This window comes from Leptopilina heterotoma, unplaced genomic scaffold, assembly GCF_015476425.1.
Source record: "Leptopilina heterotoma isolate Lh14 unplaced genomic scaffold, ASM1547642v1 Lhet_571, whole genome shotgun sequence".
NCBI classification, from domain to species: Eukaryota; Metazoa; Arthropoda; class Insecta; order Hymenoptera; family Figitidae; genus Leptopilina; species Leptopilina heterotoma.
The window spans coordinates 36,094-62,733 of NW_025111129.1; the positions used below are offsets into that span (position 1 = coordinate 36,094).

Below are 26,640 nucleotides of genomic sequence, written 5' to 3' on the forward strand. Positions count from 1 at the left end.
GAATAATAAATTAATAAAATTTAATAATATAATAATAAATAAATAAATAAAATAAGAATAATAAATTAATAAAATTTAAAAATATAATATAGGTGAATCGTAAAATGAGAAGCAAATAGGCGCAAAGAATCAATTAAAAGTAATAACAGAAGAAGGAGTTTCTTCAAAAATAAAAATCGTGAAACCCGTAAGTCAAGAAATACCAAAAGAGAAAAAAAACAACAAATTGGAAAAATTGGTAAAAACTGGTGATACAGAAAATAGGAATAAACAAATCGAGAAAAAAATAGTAAAAAAACACAAAAAGAACAACAAGAACAGCATAAAATTTCAAAAGAGAATAAAAACAGCGAATTGGAAAAATTGATAAGAACTGGTAATGCAGAAAATAGAAATAAAGAAATCGAGAAAATAAATAATAAAAAAACACAAAAAGAACAACAAGTACAGCAAGAAATGTTAAAAGAAATCGAGAAAAAAAATAATAAAAAAACACAAAAAGAACAACAAGAACAGCAAGAAATGTTAAAAGAAATTGAGAAAAAAAATAATAAAACATCACAAAAACAACAACAACAAGAACAGCAAGAAATGTTAAAAGAAATTGAGAAAATAAATAATAAAAAAACACAAAAAGAACAACAAGAACAGCAAGAAATGTTAAAAAAGAAATTGAGAAAAAAATAAAAAAACACAAAAAGAAGAACAAGAACAGCAAGAAATGTTTAAAAAAATAGAGAAAAAAAATAATAAAACATCACAAAAACAACAACAACAAGAACAGCAAGAAATGTTAAAAGAAAAAAAAAATAATAATAAAACAACACAAAAACAACAACAAAAAAAGCAAGAAATTTAAAAAAAATAATAATAATAAAACAGCACAAAAAGAAAGAAAAAGCTGCAAATCAGAAAAATTTATTACGAATGATGCATCAGAAAATGAAGAGAACAATGAAATTGACAAAAATAATGAAAAAGAGGAAAAAATTCAGAAACTAAATAGTTTTCAATCGATGCCTTCTACCTCCTTCTCAGATGGTATTACTGATAACTTAAAACTTACATCCAAAGAGAATATTCAGAAAAGGTTAAGGAATGAGGAGTACCAAGAGCAACCTTCAGGTATAAAAAAAATATTTTAATTGGTTAAATTTATATCCTCAAATCTTTAGAAATGCAAATTCTACAATTCTTAAAATTTTCCTGTTGTTTTATTTTATTTTTTTTATCATAATTTATGATATTAATGTAAAATAAATAAACAATCGAGGGAAGTAAAAGTCAATTTGTTAGCTTTTAATACATTTTTAAACATATTCAACAATATAAATAGGATATAAAAAATTATTTGACAAATAGATTATAGTTTTCTTAAAGTTAACCGTTTTTTCTTCAAATAAGGTAGGAATTCTGTGAAACTAAAAAATTCTTGAGGTTAATTTCTTAATTTTTTCTATTAATTTTTTGAATAATTTGAAATATTAAAAAAAAAGAATTTAACGTTTCTAATGTTAATTATATTATTTTTTTGACATGTATATATTACTATTATTTTTTACAGCTAAGAAGGCAAAGGTTGATGATGACCATGAGATTGGAGCTTTGAATGCTTCAGGTATATTTTTTAAATAAATAAATAAAATAAAAAATAATTTGGTAATTTTGCGAATTTGTTTCTAAAATATGTTTTACATGTTCTTTCTTCATTTAAGCCCAAAAATAGTCTCCATTCCAAAATAAAAGTAAATATGTAAACAAAAATTATATTTTTCTTTTAGACCAAGAGGAAATACAAATCACAATCGATCAACATATTCCAACATCTGATAATCATAGCTTAGAATTAATATTTGAAGATTTAGGTAAAATTATATTAAATATTATATTTGTTAAACCTGTGCAAAAATCTCGAAAAGCCGAGCCGAGCCGTACTTTTTTCGAGCCGAGTCCGAGCCGGCTGGATGTATCGTTTACTCGAAATTTTCAAGGACTCGAGCGATTTCGAGTAATCGAAAAATTCAAGTACTGCGGTCAATTCGAGTACTCGATTAAATTCGAGCACTCGAGTGAATTCGAGTACTCGATTAGATTCAAGCTTTTAAATTACAAAAAAAATATTAATAAGTACAAAATTTCGAATTTATGCGGTATATTGAATCAATAAACTAAATAAGTATTAAAACAGTATTTTAATTTTCTCTAGAACTCGAGCTTCGAGCTTCGTGCTTTTTGGACAGCTCTAATATTTGTGAAGTTATGTTTATATTTATTACAAGAATTAATTTTCTTCTTAATTTAAAGAAATAGATTCAAAGACAATCACATTTTTTGAAAGATTAACTGAATGGATGAGGAATAAGGCGAATCAACCAATCATCAAAAAAATAAATGTACTTTTATTATATTATATAATTTTATTATACAATTTTAACTTTACTTTTAATAAGCAGAAATTACGATTTAGCCTAAGATTTATAGAAATTAGAAACTTATTAATTTTTTTAATACAATATCTATCATCAGATAGCCTACTTAATTAAAAATATTTTTTTAAACTCTTTCTCAGGAAAAGGAACGTCCAGTTGACGATACCCAGTCAAAGACACAACTTAAAAAAGGATTGCCGGTATATGTCTCAACATCTAAATTGATAATTATGCAACGCTTAAGAAACAAACCAAATGATTTGGCACGAGCTCTTCTAATAGAGTTGGTTGGCGACGAAAATTTAAAAGAAATGTGTGCAAAGGGAAGAAGAAAGAGAGGAAGGCCGGCAGTTCCTGCAGATATTAGAGAAGCTATTCTTTGTAAGTAAAAAATAAAAACAATAAAGCAAACTTCCTTATGAAGTATTTCATGATTTTTTAGAAATATAAAATTTTAAATATATGTACCATCTAAATAATTCAATACAAATATCTATTCGTGAAAATAAAAATTTAACGAAATATTAATTTTATAATTTGGAAATTTCTCTAATTTAATATTCTGTTAATTAAAATTTGTAATAAATACAAATTCATTGAAATTCAACTTTTCTTACATAAAAATTTTGTTTAATATAAATTCAATAAGTTAATTTATATTCGATTAGTTACACGAAAATTCTGTAAAATGAAAATACTATTCTTTCATAGATTACGTACAACGGAAGAAAAGCAAAAACACGGATGATTTTAAAGAAAAACATTTAACTAAGTTAATAAACAATACGTGTGGGACTTTGCGTCACCCTAGATGTACTTCGGAGGAGGAAAATGACAAGGCTTTAAATATGGTAAGCTTTAGCAAGGATGAATCCAACCTATAAACGAAAGTATTTCAGTTTGAAATGTTTGGTATAGTCACTTGTTAGTTATTTGAAATATCCTACATTAAGATTTCTGTATATATTTTCCAGAGAAAAAAATTTAGGGTTAACTAAGGGGCTTTATACATAAATAACTTTCTGTATTTTATATTTTAGTAACTTTTACAACTCTGGCGTACTAATTATTATTATTATTTATTTATTTATTAAATTCTTTTCAATTTTTGCAGCGCAAGAACAACAAGAACGGGAAAGAGAAAAAAGATGAAATGGATGAAGAAGAAAATGATTTAGAAGAGAGTAATTGCGAGGACAAGAACGGAGAAGAGAAAAAAGATGAAATGGATGAAGAAGAAAATGATTTAGAAGAGAGTAATTGCGAGGACAAGAACGAGGAAGAGAAAAAAGATGAAATGGATGAAGAAGAAAATGATTTAGAAGAGAGTAATTGCGAGGACAAAAACGGTGAAGAGAAAAAAGATGAAACTGATGAAGAAGAAAATGATTTAGAAGAGAGTAATTGCGAGGATGTAACAGACGAAGAGGAGAATGATGAAATAGAGGACAATGAGGAATATTTTAGCGAAGATGACAAGGGTGAAACGGAAAGTGATGCAGAAGGAACAGATTGAAAGAGATTTTTATTTTGCGTTTAAATTTAATTTCTTATTTTGAATAATTTCGTTTATTTAAATAATTCCGTTAAGGTTTTGCGTTCGAGTTTTGAAATTTTTGAGAGAGCAAAGCCATATTTTAAAAATATCTCCTTCATTTTGGCATCCCGAGTCGAAATTTAAGCCCTACTTTAAGCCTGAATTTTCAGGGTTTGTTGACTTTTAGGAGTAGTAAAGGAGGTTCTAACTTCAATGCAATTAGGCCTTACTTTGAGTCCAAAAATCAGCTGAAATTTGCCAATCTTCCATTTGGAGAACTAAAGGAGGGCCTAATTCGAAGAAACCTATACCTTACTTTATAAACCTCGTAGACCCTACTTTCATACTCCTAGACCCTACAACTAGAAAAAGAAAAATTTGAAAATTTGATTAGATTGCATTGAAGCACTTGGGATGAGTAAAAGTGGAATTTTATGTGTTTTATAGCGTCTATATACAGTTCGTATATAGACGCTATAAAGCACATCAGCATTTGTCAATTAGGAGTACTTTTTGCATTTGCAGTGTTTCAAGCAATGCATTAAGAAAATAATTTAAAATTATACTTCAGAATGTAGGGTCTAGGAGTATGAAAGTAAGGTATACGAAATTCGAACTAGACCCTCCTTTAGTTCTCCAAATGAAAGATTGGCGAATTTCAGGTTGGATTTTGTATTTTTATTTTGCTGACTTCGGGACTCAAAGTAGGGCCTAATTGCATTGAAATTAGAACCTCCTTTACTACTACTAATAGTCAACAAACCCTGAAAATTCAGGCTTAAAGTAGGTCTTAAATTTCGACTAGGGATGCCTTTATTTTTGCTTATTTAAATTTCTGTTTAAAATAAAAATTTATATATTATAGTTATAATTTATAATATAATAAAATTAATAAAAAATACATTTTTCCTTTTGTCAATACTTTGTTTGCTATATCCCATAGTCCAACCTTTAAAAATTTTAACATACACTCAATATGATTAAACCATAGGCTTTTACACATGACTGAAATTTTGATTATTTTTACCATAAAAAACTGATTTGCCATACTTTTATTTTCACGCGGAAAAATTGAAAGTAAAATGAAAAATTGTGGAAAACTAGCTTCTTCACATACTTTTCCAGACTTTGAAAAATACGAAAAAATTAAAAGTAAAATGATAACTTTCCAAAAAGCTGATTCTAGCTTCTTCCCATACTTTCCAAGACTTTGGAAAAAAGGAAAAATTTGAAAATAAAACCGATTTGCCTGAGCCCATACTTTCTAAGCTATTATTCTTTGCTGTACTCGAACAATGGGATTTGCTCATTAGCCATTGTTTGTCAGCTTTAAGAAGTTTGGCAGTTGGCTGATGTAGAATTGCAGTCAACTTGTATTATCTTTCAACCATAGTTGGTCAGTCTGAAAACATACTTCTCTAGACTTTAATATCTTTCAGCCATACTTTCATTTTCACGCGGGTATTGTTCCTTACGATCACACAAAACTATTAGACCAAACATGCTTATGAAAAAAAAATTTTATTCGTATTTGGCTTAATCTATTAATCTCTATATTAAAAGCTTTATAACTTATTGAATTATGAACCGAAAATCTTGTATTTTGATCATTTTAAAGGTAATAGCGTGCACTTTAAGAATCTAAAAGCCGATTTAAAAAATTTTGTTAAGTAGAAAAATTATTTTAAAAAAACCAAAGGTTTGTCAAATCCCATGTATTTTAAATGGGAAAAGCAGGCGCTTACGGGAGAGAGTTAATCAATCTCAAAATCAATTTTCTTATCGAATTTTTTCATAATTTGGGCCAAAGATTTGATGTAGAGGGGGGCCCAAAAGTTATCTTCAACTTGGTAAATAAGAGCCACCCTAATGTGTAGTCACCCTTCCCTTCCCTCAAAGAAAAAATACGAAAAAGTATTTTAAGTATTCTTTCTATTAATAAGTTTTAACGCTTAGATAGAAAATTCATTCTTAAAGAAATAGATGTGACAACAAATCTATAGAGAAAAGCTTTTTTTTTATATAGTTACCATGTCTTTGTTTTCAAGTATCTAATAAATATGATTTGAAATCATTGATTGTATATGGGTGATTAAGTTTAAAATGTCATTTTTGATCCTACTAACTTTGATTTTTCGATGTTGGATTTTGAACTTAACGATACTCTATTTTGGTTGACTAGAATAGTAGTGGTCGAGCAGGTGGAAGCAAATTTTAATTTTCACCAGGTGAAAAACGATAGGCAGAAATGATAAAAAATTTTCTGTTTTCGTTTATTCTTTTCTCAAATAAATTCTTGCAACTTTAAAAAGTTAAAATATTTCAAATTACAATAATGAATGTTTCAACATGACTTAAAAAATATTTGTAATGAGTTCTGCCATTAATTAATATACTTTTGAAGACCAGAAAGACATATGAACATTGAGGGACACCACTGACATTTTTCAAAGATTTCACTGATAATTTTTTTTGAATAGTGAGAATAAAATCAGCTTATAAATTACAATCCAGTATCAAATCTTCATTAACTGCATATAAGGAGTAAATTTAACACAAATTTATTAAAAATAAAATAATAAGCTGCAAGAAACAGAATTTTTTAGGGGACACCACTAACATTTTGCTTCATTTCTTATTTTCGAAAAAGAAAGACTTTATTTTTAAGTTAAAGTCGTTGCGATTTTTAAAGTACGTGTAATAACTGAAAATGAGATACAGTAATATTTAAAAAATATTAATATTATGAACAATTTTTTAATGGGGACACCACTGACATGGTGTGCTCGACAAAGTGTTACTTGCTTTCTGCCACCAACCGTACAAGTTATAGATGTGATAGAATGTTGTAATGTTTTTTCTTTAAGAAGCTATACAGATCACCAATACTATCAACGCTTAATAAGGCAATTATCTGCACTAGGTTACTTAAATATCAGGCATGATATTCAAAATTTGCGATAATTACTTAAAAATATGAAACTTACGGACAGGCGACTTTGATTTTTTTTCTAGCACTGGATCAAAATTATTCTGCTAGCACAATTACTATATAAAAATATAGACTCTTAGCTATACAAAATAATTTTTCTGGTACTAAAAATGTGAGAATCAACAATTTTTATTATTAGGTAAAGTTCTGATTTCTTAAGGGGACCCGCACCTGAATTTGACTGTATCAATACAAAACATAATTTAAAACACTGTAACATTTGATATAATTAAAAATTTATAAAACCCATGCCCTTAAATGTAAAAGAGAGTTTAAGAAACACAATGAAACAAGAACCATAAAAAAATATGTAAATTGCTTCGTCTTCCACAAATTTCAATATTTTTTTATGGTTCTTGTTTCATTGTGTTTATAACACTCTCTTTTACATTTAAGGGCATGGGTTTTATGAATTTTTAATTATATATCAAATGTTACAGTGTTTTAAATTATGTTTATTGTCTTGATACAGTCAAATTCAGGTGCGGGTCCCCTTAAGTGCGGACAAGGGACACGACTGACATTTTGCTTCTAATTCTTCTGCCAAATTTTTTCAGAGAATTTCTAGCGACTAAGAATTAATTATTTAAGTAAAAGGAGTGATTAAGAAAATTAATTGACTTCAAAAACTATTATATATGAACTAGTATTCCAGATTTTTGGGCAGGACATGAAAATGACATTTTAAATTTAATCACCCATATATATTAGAAAAAAGGTAACTCTTTTTGATATTTATTATGAAATTTATGCTTTCTTTTTAAAAATTTATTTGTTTAAAATTTGTAAAATTTTATTTACATGACATGTAATTTTAATTGGTTTTATTTTATTCAAATTTTTATTAAGTTTGTTAAGTTCTTTTTGTAATGAATATTAAATTACATCTTTAATTAATCATTAGTTGAAAGTAAGAAGAAGGAAATTGGGAAAAGGGTGGTTAAAAGATTATTTTTTATGGAATTTAAAAAAAAAATTTTAAAGAAAATATTTAGATATACACGGTGGTCAGGAACAGATTTTAAATGAAGTGAAAATGTAGAGAAAATCTGTTTACATAGATTTTTTGTATACATAACTACAAAACAGAATCACTTTAACTCACATCTTTATTAGATCATGTGCATGTTTTACAGCATTTAAAAAATTTTAATTTTCAAAAAACTTGAAAATTCACGTCATGTCAAGGTGTTTTAAATAATAAAATATATTCAAATAATAAAATTGATTTTATACATGTATGAATGAGAATGAAACGACTGCTTTCTTCAACATTGATGACTATGATGGGTGATTTATCGAATTCACTTTACTATTTATATTTGTTTCACACGGAGAAAAAGAATAATCAAATTTACCCTGAGGAGTATCGACCTTGATAAGTTTACACTCTTCTGTTTAGAACTTAACCTAAGGAGTGTTAAATTTATGTTTTTCATAATAGGTTCACAGAGAAAAATGGAAAAATGATTTATGCAGACAGTGTAGTACTCCTTTATAGAATAATATGTGACAGGTACACATTATAGTATAAGAAGTTTCATAGCTGAACACTTTGGGACTCAACACAAGTTATCCCATTCATCAGCTTAAACAAGACTTTATATAGTCTAAGAGGGAATAAGAGTATAAAAAATTGTAATGAGAAATTACTTTCTCATGTAATTGTTAAAAAACGTGTCAGTGTACAAAACACAAGTCAATAATAGAAGCGAATATTGAACAACTAGTACTCAGTCCAGTTCTTTTGAAAAATGAACACCGTGCATATAAAGTAGATACCTACTCGAAAACCACAAGTTATTCTCTCTCTCACACACTAATGGTCGTTCACTTATCTTACCGTTTCACTTACTCTTACTACTCTCAACTATTATGCAGTGCAGTTAAGTTCATTAAATTATTAAATATTGCTGTGAGAATAATTTATTATACATTTCATTCAAGGTCAATTTACTATTTTGTACACGAAAAAAATGAATAATCAAATTTACCATGAGGAGTGTTAAACTTGAAAAAGGTTAAGAAAAAATTAATGTTTTTTATTTATTTATTGTTAAATTCTAATAACCGTATAAAATTTAAACTAGTTGAGAATATTATTTATTCAATATTATGAATATTGTTCACATCCATACTTACATTTATTACAAAGTAAAATTCACGCATGATCTAATTTATTTCATTGGTAAGGGATGTTTCTTAAATAGGAAATTTCCCCCATCGATTGCATAGCCGAGAGGCTTAATGATGTAAAAGCGTGCGATTTATAATTTTGTGTATATTTAGTTGTATGGTTCACGGTTCGCCGGAAAGATGTTTTATATAAATTTTCAGGTACCTCCGATTTTCTTTTTGAAGATGATAGTTCGAGATACCAGGAAGTCAACCCAAAAGTTTTTAAAATCAAAAACAAATGCCCCACCTATAAAAACGTCATAAAACCAAAAAAAATTCAATAAATCAGGTTTTACGTACAGAAAAAATATGTGGCACTTCTATATTGACTGGTTTCTTACATTTTTTGTAAATGGTTTCTCTAACTAGAGATACTAGGAAGTCAGTCCAATAGTTTTTAAATCGAAAACAAATGCTCCACCCCTTCAAAACAGCATAAAATCAATAAAAATTGAAAAAAATTCATTTTTACATAAAAAACATATATAGGAAGAAATTTATTATTTTTATTTTAATAGTAAACATTTTAATGTTAAATATAAAATGAAATTACTGAAAGAAACTAAACATTAAAATAGATTTGAAGTTAAACTTATTTTACAATGGGTAATTCAATTGACGTGGCGGGCGTTGTATACACATACAGCACGAAGAAGTTTGGCTGCGTAATCTTCTTGATTTTTAGATGTCTTGTAAAAACCTCAGATTTCAGAAAAATCGTGGTGGGAGGATTCCACTGCCTGCTCTGAGAAAAATCCCAATCCCATTTGGTATTTTTGACAAAAATATGAAACATGTTCTGTAATTCCATGCAATGTTGGAGTCAAACGTATGTCAGAATCCTTCAGACTTTGTTTAAAATTTTCAATGTATGACTCATAATTTGGATCAAGATGGTTAGAAAAACATCCATTAACGACTTTTTTGAGGAAATCAAATGTTGTAACGTACTTTAGACAATTGATTGGTGAGATTTGCCGCAAATAACTAACGTTGCGAAGAAGCTTGGCACAAGCATTTCCATTAAATCCAGCATTGCCATATGTGATTGATTTTTCTACATAGCAAAATTTAGCCCAGTTAATACTTATATCTTCGAAATTTTAGCCATGGGTAAGAATTCCTGAAGTGGGCCCCTATTTTTCATTGGGTCGGTGGATTTTTCTCATTCTTATATGTTTCGATAGCCTATGATGGCATAATAAAAACTTGTAAATAGTTTTCCGAAATTCGAATATTTGCCAAAGTTATTCAAGGTCAAAGTTATTTGTAGCGTTTTAGTAAATAGCTAATTACTCGCGATCGGATGAACCGATTTTATTAAAAATTGGAGGAGAGTTTACCTAAAGAATTGTACTTTAGATAAATGATCAAAATTTTAATTAAAAAATATAATTTGTTTAAATAAATTAACTTTTTAATTTTTGGGGTTAAAAAAAAATTTGTTCTCCATCTTTTTTTTGGATTTTTTTTAAATAATCAAAAAGAGAATACTTTTAAGATTTTGTTTCAACAATAAAAAAGTAGGATTCTCTATCACTTTAGAAAATATAATATTTTTAGTTACAAATTTTTTTGAAAAGTTAAAGAAATTTGAAGCAAAACAAATGAATGAACTAAACTCGACAATTTTAACCAACCAAGTTTAGTTCATTCATTTGTTTTGCTTCAAATTTCTTTAACTTTTCAAAAAATTTTGTAACTAAAAATATTATATTTTCTAAAGTGATAGAGAATCCCACTTTTTTATTGTTGAAACAAAATCTTAAAAGTATTCTCTATTTGATTATTTAAAAAAAATCCAAAAAAAAGATGGAGAACAAATTTTTTTTAACCCCAAAAATTAAAAAGTTAATTTATTTAAACAAATTATATTTTTTAATTAAAATTTTGATCATTTATCTAAAGTACAATTCTTTAGGTAAACTCTCCTCCAATTTTTATTAAAATCGGTTCATCCAATCGCGAGTAATTAGCTATTTACTAAAACGCTACAAATTACTTTGACCTTGAATAACTTTGGTAAATATTCGAATTTCGGAAAACTATTTACAGGTTTTTATTATACCATCATAGGCTATCGAAACATATAAGAATGAGAAAAATCCACCGACCCAATGAAAAATAGGGGCCCACTTCAGGAATTATTACCCCCATATGATTGTAAATTGTATTTACTGCTCCTAAGAGTAGATGAAGCTCTGGCGGTGGTATGAGGTCAAGAATAAGAGTGTCGCCGTTGTTTTCATTCCAAAAAAGTGGATAATTTATACAATTTTTGAACAATTTAGCTCTAAAAGATTTTTTTCCATCCCTTAGCCACGCTTCATAATTTGCTACGCAACTGCCAATGGTACGGTACTCCCCAGATGAATCCAACAAATCTGACTGTTGATCGCACCACGTACAATGATGTGCGGAAGAATGCTGCATCAATCCGGTTATTATATTAGCAAGTTTAAGGTCTGTTGCAACAAAATCTAATCATTCGTTAATATTCAGTTCCTCCCATAATAGTCTAACGTTTTTGTAATTTTCCTGCACTTTTTCAGCCGTGGCGATTAAAAAAAATTTTGACTCCTGAGTCCTTATAAATTTCTCTTAATCCGTTGTTTTCTTTATCAGCATAACGATCATTGGCCTGAATTGACAAACAAACTTTGAAAAATGAATTGCCACCGTCGAGTCCAATTTTGAGTTTATAGTCGGAAATTCCAGGTTCTTGGGCGACAAAATCAGCGAATTCTTTTAAATTGTTACAAACAACTGCTACTGATTTGACAAGAGTTTCTTTATTTTTTAAAATGTTTACAAAATCAAATTCCTTGATTTAAAAAAAATCGTCAAGTACATGACTTTTTTCTTGTATCTTATTTGTAGCACACGATTCAACACTTTTGCGACTTTCACTACTTCTACGAATTGTGCTAGCTAGCTTACGTGTTTTATTGTCACTTAAACCAAGTTCAATTTGGATATTACTTAACGTTTCTGCAGAAATCAGTGTTTTTGATTGTTCCATTGTAAAAAATTTTTGTTTCCCGTCCTTGTCTTGTCCGAAAAGATATCCCGACATTTTTTTACGACTATAATCTTTTGACTCCTCTTTGAATTTAAAATTTTCTTTTAAAATATCGATAACTAAATGATCTTTTTGTTTCTTACTGAACTTGTCGTTGATAGCTTCTGCCAAATTTTTTTTCTTACTGTCTGAATTACAATCGTGTTTTATTCCTCTGCCAATCAAATTAAAACATTTCGAGCAACGACGTTCAATCACCCTCTTACTGTTATAACATTTCTTCGTAGATTTTTTCGACAATAAATTCTTTTGATTAATATTATAATCCAAAATAATTTCGCACAATTTACAGTCACATGTTTCTTGAATTATAGTGGATCTAGTGATTACTTTCCTGGTTTCAAAAAATTTTTTGTATTCATCAGGAATTTTAAAGTTTTCCATTTGCTTTCCAGCAAGTTTTTTGTAAAGTTTTGTTTTACAAGCACAGCAGATGATAGCTGGAAATCGGCTATCGGATATGTCATTTTTAGAGCAAAATGTTAGAAATGCCGAAATTATCTTATCCTTTAGAACCGCTTTAATTTCACAAATAAGAGTAACTTTTCTCAAACAGAAAAAACAAATGTGACCTGGTCTATGAAAAGGGACTTTACGTGTCAAAAAATCATTTTTTACTTCTTTGTTGATTCGGATAGAGTTTGAAACGCTCTTTAAGATGGTGAAAACCAAAAAGTCATAAGTTGATTAGAAGTGTTTAAAAAAATTTTTTAAAGTCAAAAGAAACAAGAGTAAAAATACAAATTAAAATAACGAAGACGATAATTTTTTATTATTTTGAAAATTTGACAGTTTCTTTGACAACTGTCAACAGTTAAAATTCAAATTTTATATCTTATTCGTAATTAGCGACCTCAAAAACCTTCTTTTTTATAAAAAACGATCACTTTTTAGAGAAGTTGACAGCTGTCAACTATCAACTGTCAAATTGGCAATTTAACATCATATTCGTAATCAGTGGCCTTGAAAGCCCTTACAAACATGTGTCACTTATTTATACTTATTGTTGCTATTTAGAAAACTTAGATTATTTTTCCTATGTTTGGGGAGTTTGTTATTAATTTATATAAACAATTATTGAAAAAAAAATTCATTACTTGTATGTTTTTTATTTTGATACTGTGATCCACGGTGAAGAAAATAAGCCTAAATTGATTAAAAAATATTAATATTTTAAAAAAGTTACAAGGGTTTTTCTAAGTTAAACTTTAACTGCTGTTTTCTCGAAAACTTGTTTTCGCACGTAAGGTCACTTTTCACTGTCCAGGTCACATATCTTTAAACGATTTCCCTCGTGTGTGTATGAATCCTTCTTTCTTTTTCTTTTCTTAACAATTTTTCCCATTCTAAGTTTTGAAAAGTTATTTTCTCGATATCTTCTTGCACTTACTGAAATATACAAAATTAATAAATTATAAGTTGACTTAGAGAAATACTATGATAAACTTAAGAGTAAATTTTCCTGAAAAAAATAGTGAGCAATAAAATATGAACTTACATTGATCTTCAATATAGCTTTGACACTAAACACAACATTAGTACCACATCGAGTGCAATATCAACATGAACATAGGTTAAATTAAAGGTTAATAAACAAATAACGTTCGCTTTATAATTTATAACAATACCACAATCTTCACGAAAAATATTAATTTTTTCTTTTACTAGTTCCATGCTGTTTTAAGGATAAGAAATGCTTTTTTGTCTTAGAAAAACTATTACAATAACTTTCTAGTATCCAGAAGTACTATTCACACGAAGAAATCTGAGATACTCGTCAATATAAAAGTGCAAAATATTTGTTTTTTATGTAAAAACGAATTTTTATTGGTTTTATGCTGTTTTGAAGGGGTGAGCATTTGTTTTCGATTTTAAAAACTTTTGGGTTGACTTCCTGGCATCTCGAACAATCATCTACAAAAAGAAAATCAGAGGTACCTGAAAATTTGTATAAAACACCTTTCCGGCGAACCGTGGGTTAGGTAGGTGTTCAATCCCGTATGATTGTAAGATTTTCCGATGCATTTAGTTGTTAATTGTAAGTATGGAGATGTGGGAAGAATAAAACTTGTGAATTAATGAATATGAATATATAAAGAGTGCATTTATCATATTTTTCTTTTTTTTAATGATTGGTTATTGTTTTTTTTATATAAAATTGACGAAGTGAATAAAAGGAAACACTCGTTTCGCGTCGCGTCAGATATTTATTTTGACAGGTTCCGCGCCTGCGTTCCTTTATTGTGAAAATTTCGAAGTAGAGGACTGAGTCCAGTTTCTCTACTATGCACACTGCAGCGCGCCTTATAATCTTCGCCTGTGTTTCAATGCTCTTTACAGTGAAATTTGGAACTAAGGCCCTCTATACACTATACGCAATACCCTAAGATGCTTGATGGAAATGAATTAATGTACTCTTGCTGGACTGAGTCCTGTTTTTTCAATATTGACTCTCAGTTTTTCAAACTCCATTTTTCTCCGTGTTTAATTATCCTTAAGGGGTTACCCCCACTTGTAACTTTGAAATTTTACAAATTTTTTTGTATATTTTTGAAGCATAACTATCTAATAATACGTTCTTAAAATTTCAAGTCGATCTGAAAAAATTATCTAAGATATGAACATTAAATGAACAGAATCCGTTGCGTTGACGAAAGTCTAGCATGATTATAAACCACTACCAACAAATGTTTTGAACGCTATAGTACCTATAAACACTGATCTAAGTAAAGAAACTTTACTTAAACAATGTGAAGAGTTACTAACTGGACACAAAATAGATTTTTAAAAAAATTTTCTTACAACTGTAAACTGAAGTTAAAATATTAAACGCGTTTTTCTCGAAATGGCATTTTTTAATTCGGTGACCAAAATAACTTGAAAACTACTGAACAGAACTTCTGAAATTTGGCAGGCATATTCAATACATAAAAATGTAGTCTTTAATCGTTCGATTTTTTTTCGATAGAAAATGGTTGTTTTATAGCCGAAAAAACGACCGTTTCTTTAGTGAAAATCGAAACCTGAATTTTGATTGTCAGTCATTTTGTCAAAAATGCATATTTTTATAAATCCTTCGATTAAAGACTAGTTCATAGTGTTATTTAACTAAACCTATTGACATTTTTTGTTTCACATTTTTTTTCACTACAATTCTGGTCACCGCAAAACAAAAATAATAAAAAGAACCTTCATTTATCAGAAATTTCTAATAAAATTATTCAATATTTTGTAATAAAAAAAAATTCTAAAATACATATGGGACATTCTTTGCCAAGCGGGCCACCCCATCTCTCTCCCCAACTCTAAGTAATAAATTTCATGCAAATCGGAGGTTCTTTTAAAATTTTTCTGTCATATTGGATCCGCCATTTTGTATTTTTTAAATTCAGACTTAAATTCATAATCAGCGACCCTAAAAACCCCTGAGTAACAAATTTTAAGAAAATCGGAGATAATTCAACATTCTGCCTCCATATTGGATTATCCATTTCAAATTTTAGAAATCTAACTTCTGATTCTTGTTCTGCGACCTAAAAACACCTTTGCAAGCTTATTTTGAAGTGTTCAAAAGAATCATTATGTATTATTTAGCTTTTAATGTAAGCAATTCCTAGACCTAGAAATCTCACTGGCCTTCATTTACGCATACGTAGCATACAAATATGCTAATTAATTCCTTAAATTAGAGTCTCTCATTTTGAAACTTTTAAAATGTTGTAAAACTTGTAAATGATCTATTAAAGATGTGTGTTGAAGTGATTCTGTTTTGTTGTTATGCATACAATGAATCTATGTACACAGATTTTCTCTACGTTTTCACTTAATTTGAAATCTGTTCCTGACCACCGTGTATAGGGGAGAGTCTCCAGTTGTGAGACAAGTTTCATTTTTGACCCGTAAATTGTAAACGGGTAAACGAAATTGTAAATAAAATACACCGTTCGAAAGGTAACAGAAATATGCAACTTTTATTAAAAGAAAGTATAGTGTTTCGATGAACTCAAAAAATTTTACGATACATTTTCCGAGCACATCGCTTTTTTCAAAAAAAAAATGTCTCCAGTTGTGAGACACACATTAAAAATTGCTAAAATTTAATAAGTTTGACATAAAACGTTATGTTTAGTAGAAATAATTAAAAATATTAATAATATATGTGACACGGTCAGTTAAAAGGGACCTACGATCCGAAAAAAAGATTTCGAGAAAAACGACTTTAAAGTTTAGCAAGTTGATTTTGATGTTTGTGAACGTTTTAATGAATTGAAACTCGTTACTCAGGGGTTTTCGGGGTCGCTGATTACGAATCCGATGTTAGTTTTTGAAAATTCAAAATGGCGGATCCAATATGGCGGATGACTTTTTTACAAATTGATTGGATTTGCTTGAAAATCGTCACTCGGGGGTTTTTGGGGTCGCTGATTACGAATATGATGTTAGTTTTTAAAAATTCAAAATGGCGGATCCAATATGGCGGATGACTTTTTTAAAAATTGATCTGATTCGCTTAAAATTCGTTACTCGGGGGTTTTTGGGGTCGCTGATTACAAATATGATGTTAGTTTTTAAAAATTCAAAATGACGGATCCAATATGGCGGATGACTTTTTTAAAAATTGATCTGATTCGCTTGAAATTCGTTACTTGGGGGTTTTTGGGGTCGCTGATTACGAATATGATGTTAGTTTTTAAAAATTCAAAATGGCGGATCCAATATGGCGGATGACTTTTTTAAAAATTGATCTGATTCGCTTGAAATTCGTTACTCGGGGGTTTTTGGGGTCGCTGATTACGAATATGATGTTAGTTTTTAAAAATTCAAAATGACGGATGCAATATGGCGGATGACTTTTTTAAAAATTGATCTGATTCGCTTGAAATTCGTTACTCGGGGGTTTCTGGAGTCGCTGATTACAAATATGATGTTAGTTTTTAAAAATTCAAATGGCGGATCCAATATGGAGGAGAAAATTTAAAATTTGTTCGAATTTGTGTAAAACTCAATAATTTCGTTGACACCGAAAACGAGATCACTGATTAAGAATCTGATGTTCGTTTTCCGAAATTCAAAATGTCGGATTTAATATAGTGGACGTAGTTTAAAAAATGTTTGGATTCACATATTAATTTATACTTTAGGGGTATTTTGGGGTCGATGATTAGGAAACAGAAGAGTTTCTGGATCTCTATGTAAATTAGTATTTATTTGTATTAATGGTGTGTTTAATTGTTCTTACCAATTTTATAGTTATTTTGTTCTTGAAGTTATTTTATTCCAAGCATTTTTCTTAATGCAGTAGCTTTAAAGGAAGCATTTATTAATTTATTATGTAACAAACACCATCGGTGGTGGAACAAAGTTAACATTTTGTCATTAGTGTCAAAACTGAAGTATTTTTTCATTTTAAAATCGCGATTTTTATAATTCGAATTTCTGCTTACCGGTAAAATGTCTTTAGAAGACGAGTTTAAAAAAGTGGATGATCTGTATTTTTGTGAAAATGATAGCAATGGGGAAGATGATCTTAGTGATGTCAATGATACAGAAAGTTTCAGTTCCGTTGAAAAATGTTTACCAAATTCTTCAATCATTTGTGATTTATCTGCTCAAGATATACAGGAAGAAGAAGTGGTATCTAAATTTTTTGACAAAGCTTGTTGTACCAAAAAATGTAATTTTGTAGTTACACGAGATATGATCCTGCAATCAAGGAATAATTTTTTAGAGTTAGATAAAAAACAACAAGATCTAATTATATTGAGCAAAATTGAAGCCGGTAAACCGACTAGTGCATTAGATGAAGCTTATGAAAGCATTTTGGGAGAAAAGAAATATGGAAAGCGTAAAAACACAGAAAGAACAACAGGAAATATTACTTACACCTACCATAAGTTGCCTATCTGTCGCAATTTGTTTCTATTTCTGTACGCATGTGGAATAAAGCGATATAAAGCTTTATTGCATCACTTTAATAATAATGGTGTCGTGAAAAGAATTCATGAAAAAACGAATAAAGCTAGTTCTAACCCATTAGCAATGCTACCAGAGGAAATTACTAAAATAGTAGAATTTATAAAGGCTACTTCTGATCGTTTGGCTCTTCCATTACCAGGAAGACTTCCAAAATTTAGAGACTATAGTGTCATGAAATTACCATCCAGTGAATCGAAATCATCAATTTACCGAATGTATATTTCGGCACTCGGTCCAGATGAACGAAAACCAAGTGTTAGCACATTTCTGAGGATTTGGAATACTTATGTACCGTTTGTTACAGTCATGAAACCAGCCGACGATCTCTGTGATGTTTGTCGAGGTATAAAATCAAATTATTTTTTACATTACAATTAATAACTAGAAAGTAAATGAATTAATTAATTATTTTTGCTTCCTCGTGAAGGTAACTATGTAGTCTCTCAAATTATACAATTTTTTAAAATACATGAAATATTATATTTTACTCTAAATATTATATTTTACTCTTTTCATAAATGTAATATATAAGTCTCTGATCAAGTGTCTGGATGTTTACTGTCTTTATGTTTACTTAAATTCTAGTTAATTATAAACATAACAATTTTTAATTTATCAAAAAAATACCACAATGTTCATTAAATTATATTTTATGCATTCTATAATATTATAAAAATAAAAATAAATACAAGAAAAATTATTTATTACAGAAATAAATTAACGAAATTTAATGCTTCCTCGTGGAGGAAGCAAATTGTTTGCTTATCGATGCCTTTAACAAAGGATACTGCTACTTGTTTTACAGGTAACTCACTGACAATTTCACAATTGAAAAATTGTCCTGATGAAGTACGAGAACAGAAGTTGAATTCATTTGTAGACCATCTTAATAAAGCTAGAGGTCAAAGAGCATATTATAAAGCTCTTTGTGAAGACAGTGATGAAGCAGTAAAAGTAGTATCGTTCGATTTTGCGCAAACTGTTCATTATCCTGTTAGTCCACAACAGCCTGGAAGCGCTTATTTTAAAGCAAACAGAAAATGTGCAGTATTTGGAATTACCAATGAAAAAGAAAAAGTGCAGGTGTGTGATTTTAAATTATAAAATCTATTAAGTGTTACATAATAAATTTCTGACGTTTTTTTATCTTACAGTTTAACTATTTGATTGATGAAAAAGATGACATTGGAAAAGGTCCAAATTGTGTCATTAATTGCCTTCATCACTATCTTACCACGTTGAACAATAACGAATCTCTAGTATTATTCAGTGACAATTGTGTAGGACAAAACAAAAATAATTCTGTTCTTGGATAATCTAATGTGGCGAGTAGCCAAAGGACTACAAAAAGAAATATCATACAATTTTCTTTTAACTGGACACACCAAATTTTCACCAACATCGACACTTTTGATGATTTAATGCAATGCGTAACTGATTCATCTCCTTCTGGTTGTAACAAACCTGTCTCTGCAGAAAATTTAGTTTGGTACGACTGGGTTAGTTATTTGAAAAGATTTTACAAACCATTGGTTGGTATAACGAGTTTCCATCATTTCGTAATTTCTTCGGATGGGATAGAAGCAAAACAGTTTGCAGACAGCGTCGAAACAACTAAATTTCAACTTGTATTAAAAGCTGTAAATGATTTTATGCCGAATATTATAACTCCACAGGGATTATCTTTGGAGAGACAGTGGTATCTATTTAAGAATATTCGAGATTTAGTTTTTGACGCTAAGAAAGCCGACAATGTAGCACCAAAACCAAAAGAAATGTTGGCTCACAAAACGACAAAAGATAAAAATCCCGATAAAATAGGATTGGAGAGTAATAACAAAATGACCAAACAAAAAAAGGAAGTACAAAATTACTTAAGTTGCAGACTAAAAAAAGTAAAACAGCGACTACATTACCAAAGAAAAATTATTTAAATTATTTATAATAATATTATATAATAATTATTTATAATTATTTTCAACCGAAGATTTGAACAATGCAATATTGCATCACAAAATGTAAGGAAAACACTAAAAGAAAATGCATTACATTTACCTTTTCCAATTAATTAACTTGGAAAAAAAGTACTTTGCATTTATTGAAAAAACGCTTTTTAGTCGATTATCACACACAGTGTTGGTATTTAACAAAAACAGTTTATATATCCGCTTCGGCGTACACGAAAAAGTTGGCTCATATAAAAAGAAATGTTTTTTTATCCCACATGCACAAAAATGGCGCTTTTAGATAGCTGACGACAGGGAGTAAAGTCACTCATTTGTTCGACCATATGAAAATGGCGTCCATTTTCTCCCATGTGCAAACATAACCGCTGATCCCATGCGTTATTTTTGCCTAAGGGAGAAAACGGCCGCCATTTTCATATAAGTCGTACAAGTGACTGACTTTTATTCCCTGTCGTCTGCTATCTGAAATCGACACTTTTGTGCATTAGGAATAAAAAATATCGTAAGTAACATGGGAATAAAGGCAGCCAATTTGTTTACGATGATTTACCGTAAACAAATGGCTGCCTTTATACCCTTCTTGCTTAATATACTATTATTAAAACCAATCGGCTTTTTTTTTTTTTTTTAATGACTTCAGGCTTAGCCAACTGTCAGAACACACACTCTTATATACCAACTTGTTTTTGCGTTTCTACAGAACGACTTTGGGGTTAGGAGTACTCGCATTTGCCTGGACCACCCGTCAATGGGTTTTCTCGCCAGTGGAGAGGGAAACTGTAGAAAACCTCTCCGAGTACAACCGGTTTATCGACAGTCGAATTCTAATGGTGTGTACCGGACAATAATCGACGGTGCACATCATTATACTTCGACGTCAAACCTCCCGCTCAGATTATCTCACGTGCCGGAAAAATCTCAGGCTAATGGGCGCGAACCAAGTACCCTTGGTCCGCCCACCGAGCCAGGCACTTATCCGACCGAGCTAATCTGTCTGTCTTACAACTGGAGACTCTCCCCTAATAAAAAAAATGAAGAATACATATCGCCTCTGAGATGTTTCTGAAGCAAAGTATACCTATATTAGATTCTATTCTATGATTTAACAATAGTTTATAATAAGAATTATAATTAATTCAGGATATTCAATTAATAACAAAATGAAATCTACTTAATTAGAAATAAAATTGTTTCTTTTTTAGGTGTTTTTATTGTTTTAGTTTTTTAGGTTTGGGACCTTGTAGTAAGAATTATTTAAACATTGTTTAAACAATTTATTTTGTTAATTTTTTCATTTACTATAGTTAAAATTATAAATTCTTAATTTTTCACAATTGTGTAAGTTTTTATAACTTAAACACCTAAGTATAATATAAAATCTAAAAATTTATATTATTTAACCATTGTTTAAACAGTTTATAGTTTTCAACTTTTCAATTAATTGTATTTAAAAAAAATTAGAAATTTCTAACCTATAAATAAAAATTTCTAAACTTTTCTTCATAAACATAAGTGTATTTTTTTAAGTAAATAAAACCTAGTTTAATTAGAATTCATTATTATGTTTAATATGAGATATACGAAGTCTATTAATGTGAACGATTTTTGGTGTTTTATTAATTCTAATTTTTATATTTCCTTTTAATAAAATTTATAATCCTTCATGAGGTCCTGTATATTGATTTCCTAGTTTTTTAGGTTTGGGACCTTGTAGTAAGAATTATTTAAACATTGTTTAAACAATTTATTTTGTTAATTTTTTCATTTACTATAGTTAAAATTATAAATTCTTAATTTTTCACAATTGTGTAAGTTTTTATAACTTAAACACCTAAGTATAATATAAAATCTAAAAATTTATATTATTTAACCATTGTTTAAACAGTTTATAGTTTTCAACTTTTCAATTAATTGTATTTAAAAAAAATTAGAAATTTCTAACCTATAAATAAAAATTTCTAACCCTAAGTACAGTTTATGAAAAAAATAGCAACAATTAATTGTTTAAACAATGTTTTATTAAATAATTGTTTTTTATCATCAGTAGATATATTACTCATGAAAAATTGTACAATTGAGAAGAAACTAGTAATTTATAGACATAAGTACTGTTTATAAAAAATATCCACAATTAATTAATTAAACAGTGTTTAATTAATTTATTTTTTATCAATCAAACATTATTTTAATAAGTTTTTTGATTAATTTTCTTAATCAATGAAACTATCAAAAAATATATTTTACGATTTTATGATTTTTTTTTAATACTTATTTGTTATTTAAAAAATGTTTAAAAACAAAAATTCAAAAATAAGGCTTGAGAGATAGATAGAGAATTTAATTACGAAGACTTAGAAAAAAATAAAAAGCGTTTTGGTAAAGAATTGTGACCTGTAGAGTCATTTGAAACGAAACTTGCGCCGCCATAAGTGAATACATCAAGTCCCGGCACGCCGGGCTGGACACTTAATTTTTTTTCTCGTAAAGTTATTGTTGTCCCATAATTAAATTTACAGGAAGTATTCCTTACTTTATTGACAATATTTAGAGTAAAGGGGGGTAATGTAGTGCACTGGCTTTACCGACTAAACGAATGAATCGAATTACTTGCTGTTGGTATGGTAGGTTTAAAGTATCAAAGTATATTAATGTATATCATTTTGGGTTTATTGTGTTTCTTCTAAAAGAAGTTGTGGCGTCACTTCAAAAACATTAGATTTCGAAACCATATTTCCGTTTTTAGTGACTTGAAAAAAATGTAAGGCTCGTACCGTTAAAAAAGTATCAGGTAAGTGCTTTTTCCATGTAAAATTTACTTCTGAACACAAATTTATTATTGTTTTGACGTTTAATTTTGTTTTTATTGAGATATTGAAATCAACGTGAAGAAAGTGCTTGGGGGCATTGTAGTGCACAAGGTTAAGGGCAATGTAGTTCAACTATACAGAGTACCGTAAATATGTATTATTTAACCATGTTTGCTTTTTGCAAATTTTTGCTGTTTTCTTTCAGTTTTATCTAACACAGGACCAAAGAAATCTCTAGTTTATAGTGCTGTTCACGAGACGAGATGATACCGCATGCAAAGTCTCGATCTCGTCTCGGTGTTTACGTGCAAAGTCTCGTCTCGTGGGCATCACTACTTGTTTTATAGTTTTTTAAGTTTCTTATGTTCCTAATATTATATCTAATAAAATAAAATCGTTTATAATATATTCTCTGCTTTTTATTTCACTAATAAAGTGGTGCACTACATTGCCCCACAAATTTTAGAATGTCGAAAAAAAGTGCCTTCAGTTTTTTGGATATAGAAAAGCTCCATCTACACATACAAAAAAATAATGTACACCAGAAATGTAGCTAGAAGCATTGTCTTTCCAACGAGTCCTTATTGATCAAAATTGGTTCAAAATTGCGACCACAGGAGTCTTCGAAGGAAAAGTGCACTACATTACCCCCTTTTACTCTACAAAAAAAAAATTTCAAATCAAATATATTTTTTCCAAAATTTGAATTAAAAAATTTTTTTTAAATTTTTTTCGGGCAAAAAAATGTGTTTTAAAAATTTTCATTTTTTTCTTTAAAGTACTTTTTATTATGATATATTTTCCAAAAAAAATTATCTTAATCGGTTAAAAGGAAAAAAGTTATGTTTCTTTTTTGAAAAACCGACCAAAATTTTGAGTAAGAGGTAACTTAAAAAATTTTGAAAATTTTTATACACTTTTATTCCTTGTATAAAAAGGAACAAATTCTGAAAATATTTTTAACCTTCACAGGCTCGAGCCGGGTCCTTCGGACCCGGAGGAAAGTTTTTTTGATCTACTTCCGGTTAGGAAAATATTATTGGAAAATCAACTTCACATTAGGCTTGAGGACGTAAAAACATACATTTTTCACCAGTATAAACAATTTTTTATTTATTAAATTCTCTGGTAAAATTAACTTGTAAGTCGAACATACGTAAGGGCTCAAGGCGGGTCCGAGGGACCCAGGCTATGAAAACAAATTTTTAAATTTCCATTTTTTATACAATATTGAATTTATTTATGGAATTTTTATCAATAACTGACATAATTAGTGATAACATATGCTTAATACATCAATGAATTTAATAGAACAAAAATACAAATTAGAAAAATCTTCCTTAATAAGTATGTAGTTCGATTTATTCAAAATGACTCATTAAATTTATTAAACAAATTTTAGTTATAACTTGATTACTTTTTAATACTTAAAATTTTGTATCCAATTATATCATTAAAATTGTACTAAATATGGAAAATATGAAGAACTTTGCTATTAAATCTTATTTTTTATTGCATTGAAACATCCGGGTCCCTCAGACCCACCTTGTGTGCGCATTTCAAAAATCGAACTCGAGCCTGTGAGGGTTAATATTGCTAAAATCATCGAAAATTCTTATGATCACTTGGCGTGGAATTGCTCATATGTGACAGTTAACTTAATAATATTCACTTCGACTGTATTCTATACCTACTGAAATGACATGGAAAAATTCAATGACCCAGAGAGCCTAATCATTCCCTACAAAAAGGTATTTGTCTTAAACACTAAACAACTGCAAGGAGTGAGATTCTGCAAACATATGCAGAATTTCGTTTCCGAATTCGCTTGTACATCCTACATCGATTTTTGTATTTATTGCATAAAGCATAAGTTGAAATAAAATTAAAAAACTGCACTGGATATGCACGATATGCACATTGGAATGACTGATGTTTACGACTAACGCGCTTTATAGCGTTTCACTACGCACGAGAATGCGACCTCCTTATAGAAACAACCCGCTTACTCATGAATGCATTAAGGGTGCGTTTTCACTTGCACAAAAATGCGACGCACGCTGTGCGAGAATCATTCTACTTACGAGCGCATTATGAGTGGCATTTATTGTGTGCTTGTGCACTCATAACGTGCGACACTTTTTTCAGATACTTTGTGCAACAAAAATGAAGCTAATTAAGGTGCACGAATACCCGCAAATAATGCGTCTCTTATCATGCGACTAACGTGCGTCGCACGATTGTTATCTGGGCAGCTTGGCTTTCAATAAAAGGTTGATATTTATTATTATACACTGGATCTGAGTCTTTTTCTGATTCTTCTTGCAAAGAAATTTGTTTTTTAGGTCTTCCTTTTTTTTTAGTTACTGAGTCTTGATCATTTTTTAAATCAATTTTGCGCGGTCTTCCTCTTTTCTTTTTTAATTTTTGAATTTCGACGTCTTCATTGTAGTTTATATTTCGCAATTTTTCGCGATTACGCAGATTTCGACCATTTTCTTTCTTGTTATTTTTTTAATAAGGCTTGCTTCTTCAGCTGCAGACACGGTGTTGACGTTTATTGTCTTGTTTGGTTCTTTCTCAATTTTATCATAATTAATATCTTCTTCACAAATTAAATCGTTATTACTTTTTATGCCATTATAGTTACCTGTATTGCCATCATCATCATTATCATAGTCATCATCGTTGTCATCTTCGTTGTTTTCTGTTTCGCCATCATTTTCTTCTTCTTCTTCTTTTTCTTTATCTTCTTCATCATCATCTGCATTAACGTTCATTTTACCTGCTTTATACATCATTTCGAAATCATATTCCGATAGTTTAAGTTTCCATCTTGTAACTCGAGAGCAAGGATCACTTGAATTTTGAAACTATAATAATGGTTTATGATCAGTAACAATTGTAAATTTTCTTCCATAGAGAAAATGTATGAAGTGTAAGACACAGTAGACAATTTCAAGGGCTTCTTTATTATAAGTGTCGTATTTTACTTTATGTTCATTCAAAGATCTTGATGCATAGGCGATGGGTTTATCCTTTCCTATTTCTCCTTGAGATAAAATCCCACCTAAAGCATAACCTGACGCATCTGTTGTTAAAATGAAAGGTTTGTCAAAATCTGGCCTCTGTAATAATACTGCATTTGTGTTGCTGTGACAGAATACTGTTACGTTCATGTGTAACAGTGACAGAAAACTACTGCCTATATATAACTGTTAATAAAATATATATAGTTTTAAATCGTACTGTCGTTTGTAAAACTTAATATAATACAATGGATTAGACATTAAATTAAATATTAGAGCAATATTAAGCAATAGCTTAATCGTGAATAATCTTTTAAAAAAATTTTAATACAAAACTGTTCTGTGTATATCGTAGTTTTTTTCATTTATAATTAGTAATATTACTATTTTAAAGAAAACAAATTATAATTTTTTGAAAGGTTTCCTGAAATTTTCTGAGGTTTTTGCATTCAAGCTTATTAGTTGATCCAACAAAGCGAATAATAAAGGACTTCCCGAGATTATTAGTAATTTTAAGATCCATTAAATATAAGCGGAATAAATTGAGGTATGGGTCTTTCAATGTAGCGAAATTAGGTTTGCATCTTTTTTAAAGCATATTCTTTTTGTCATTGCAAATGATTTTAATAATTTTTTTTAAGAA

The 26,640-nt window shown here is 29.1% G+C and overlaps 1 protein-coding gene across 1 annotated transcript; it reads left to right on the plus strand.

Moving 5' to 3' along the window:
• Positions 1-976: 976 nt before the first annotated feature.
• Positions 977-3,987, plus strand: LOC122508812 (coiled-coil domain-containing protein 136-like). Its single transcript, XM_043622373.1, has 7 exons — positions 977-1,125; positions 1,565-1,618; positions 1,782-1,865; positions 2,305-2,393; positions 2,570-2,810; positions 3,141-3,280; positions 3,544-3,987. Exons 1-7 carry the CDS (start codon positions 1,017-1,019, stop codon positions 3,943-3,945), a joined length of 1,119 nt encoding a protein of 372 aa, XP_043478308.1. The 5' UTR covers positions 977-1,016; the 3' UTR covers positions 3,946-3,987.
• The last annotated feature ends 22,653 nt before the right edge of the window (positions 3,988-26,640 follow it).

Excerpts from the sequence above, each read along its gene's own strand:
- LOC122508812 (XM_043622373.1), top strand. The coding sequence starts at position 1,017 with ATGCCTTCTACCTCCTTCTCAGATGGTATTACTGATAACTTAAAACTT. Across the intron at positions 1,126-1,564 it reads GTACCAAGAGCAACCTTCAG|CTAAGAAGGCAAAGGTTGAT; the intron begins GTATAAAAAAAA and ends TATTTTTTACAG. Across the intron at positions 2,811-3,140 it reads TATTAGAGAAGCTATTCTTT|ATTACGTACAACGGAAGAAA; the intron begins GTAAGTAAAAAA and ends ATTCTTTCATAG.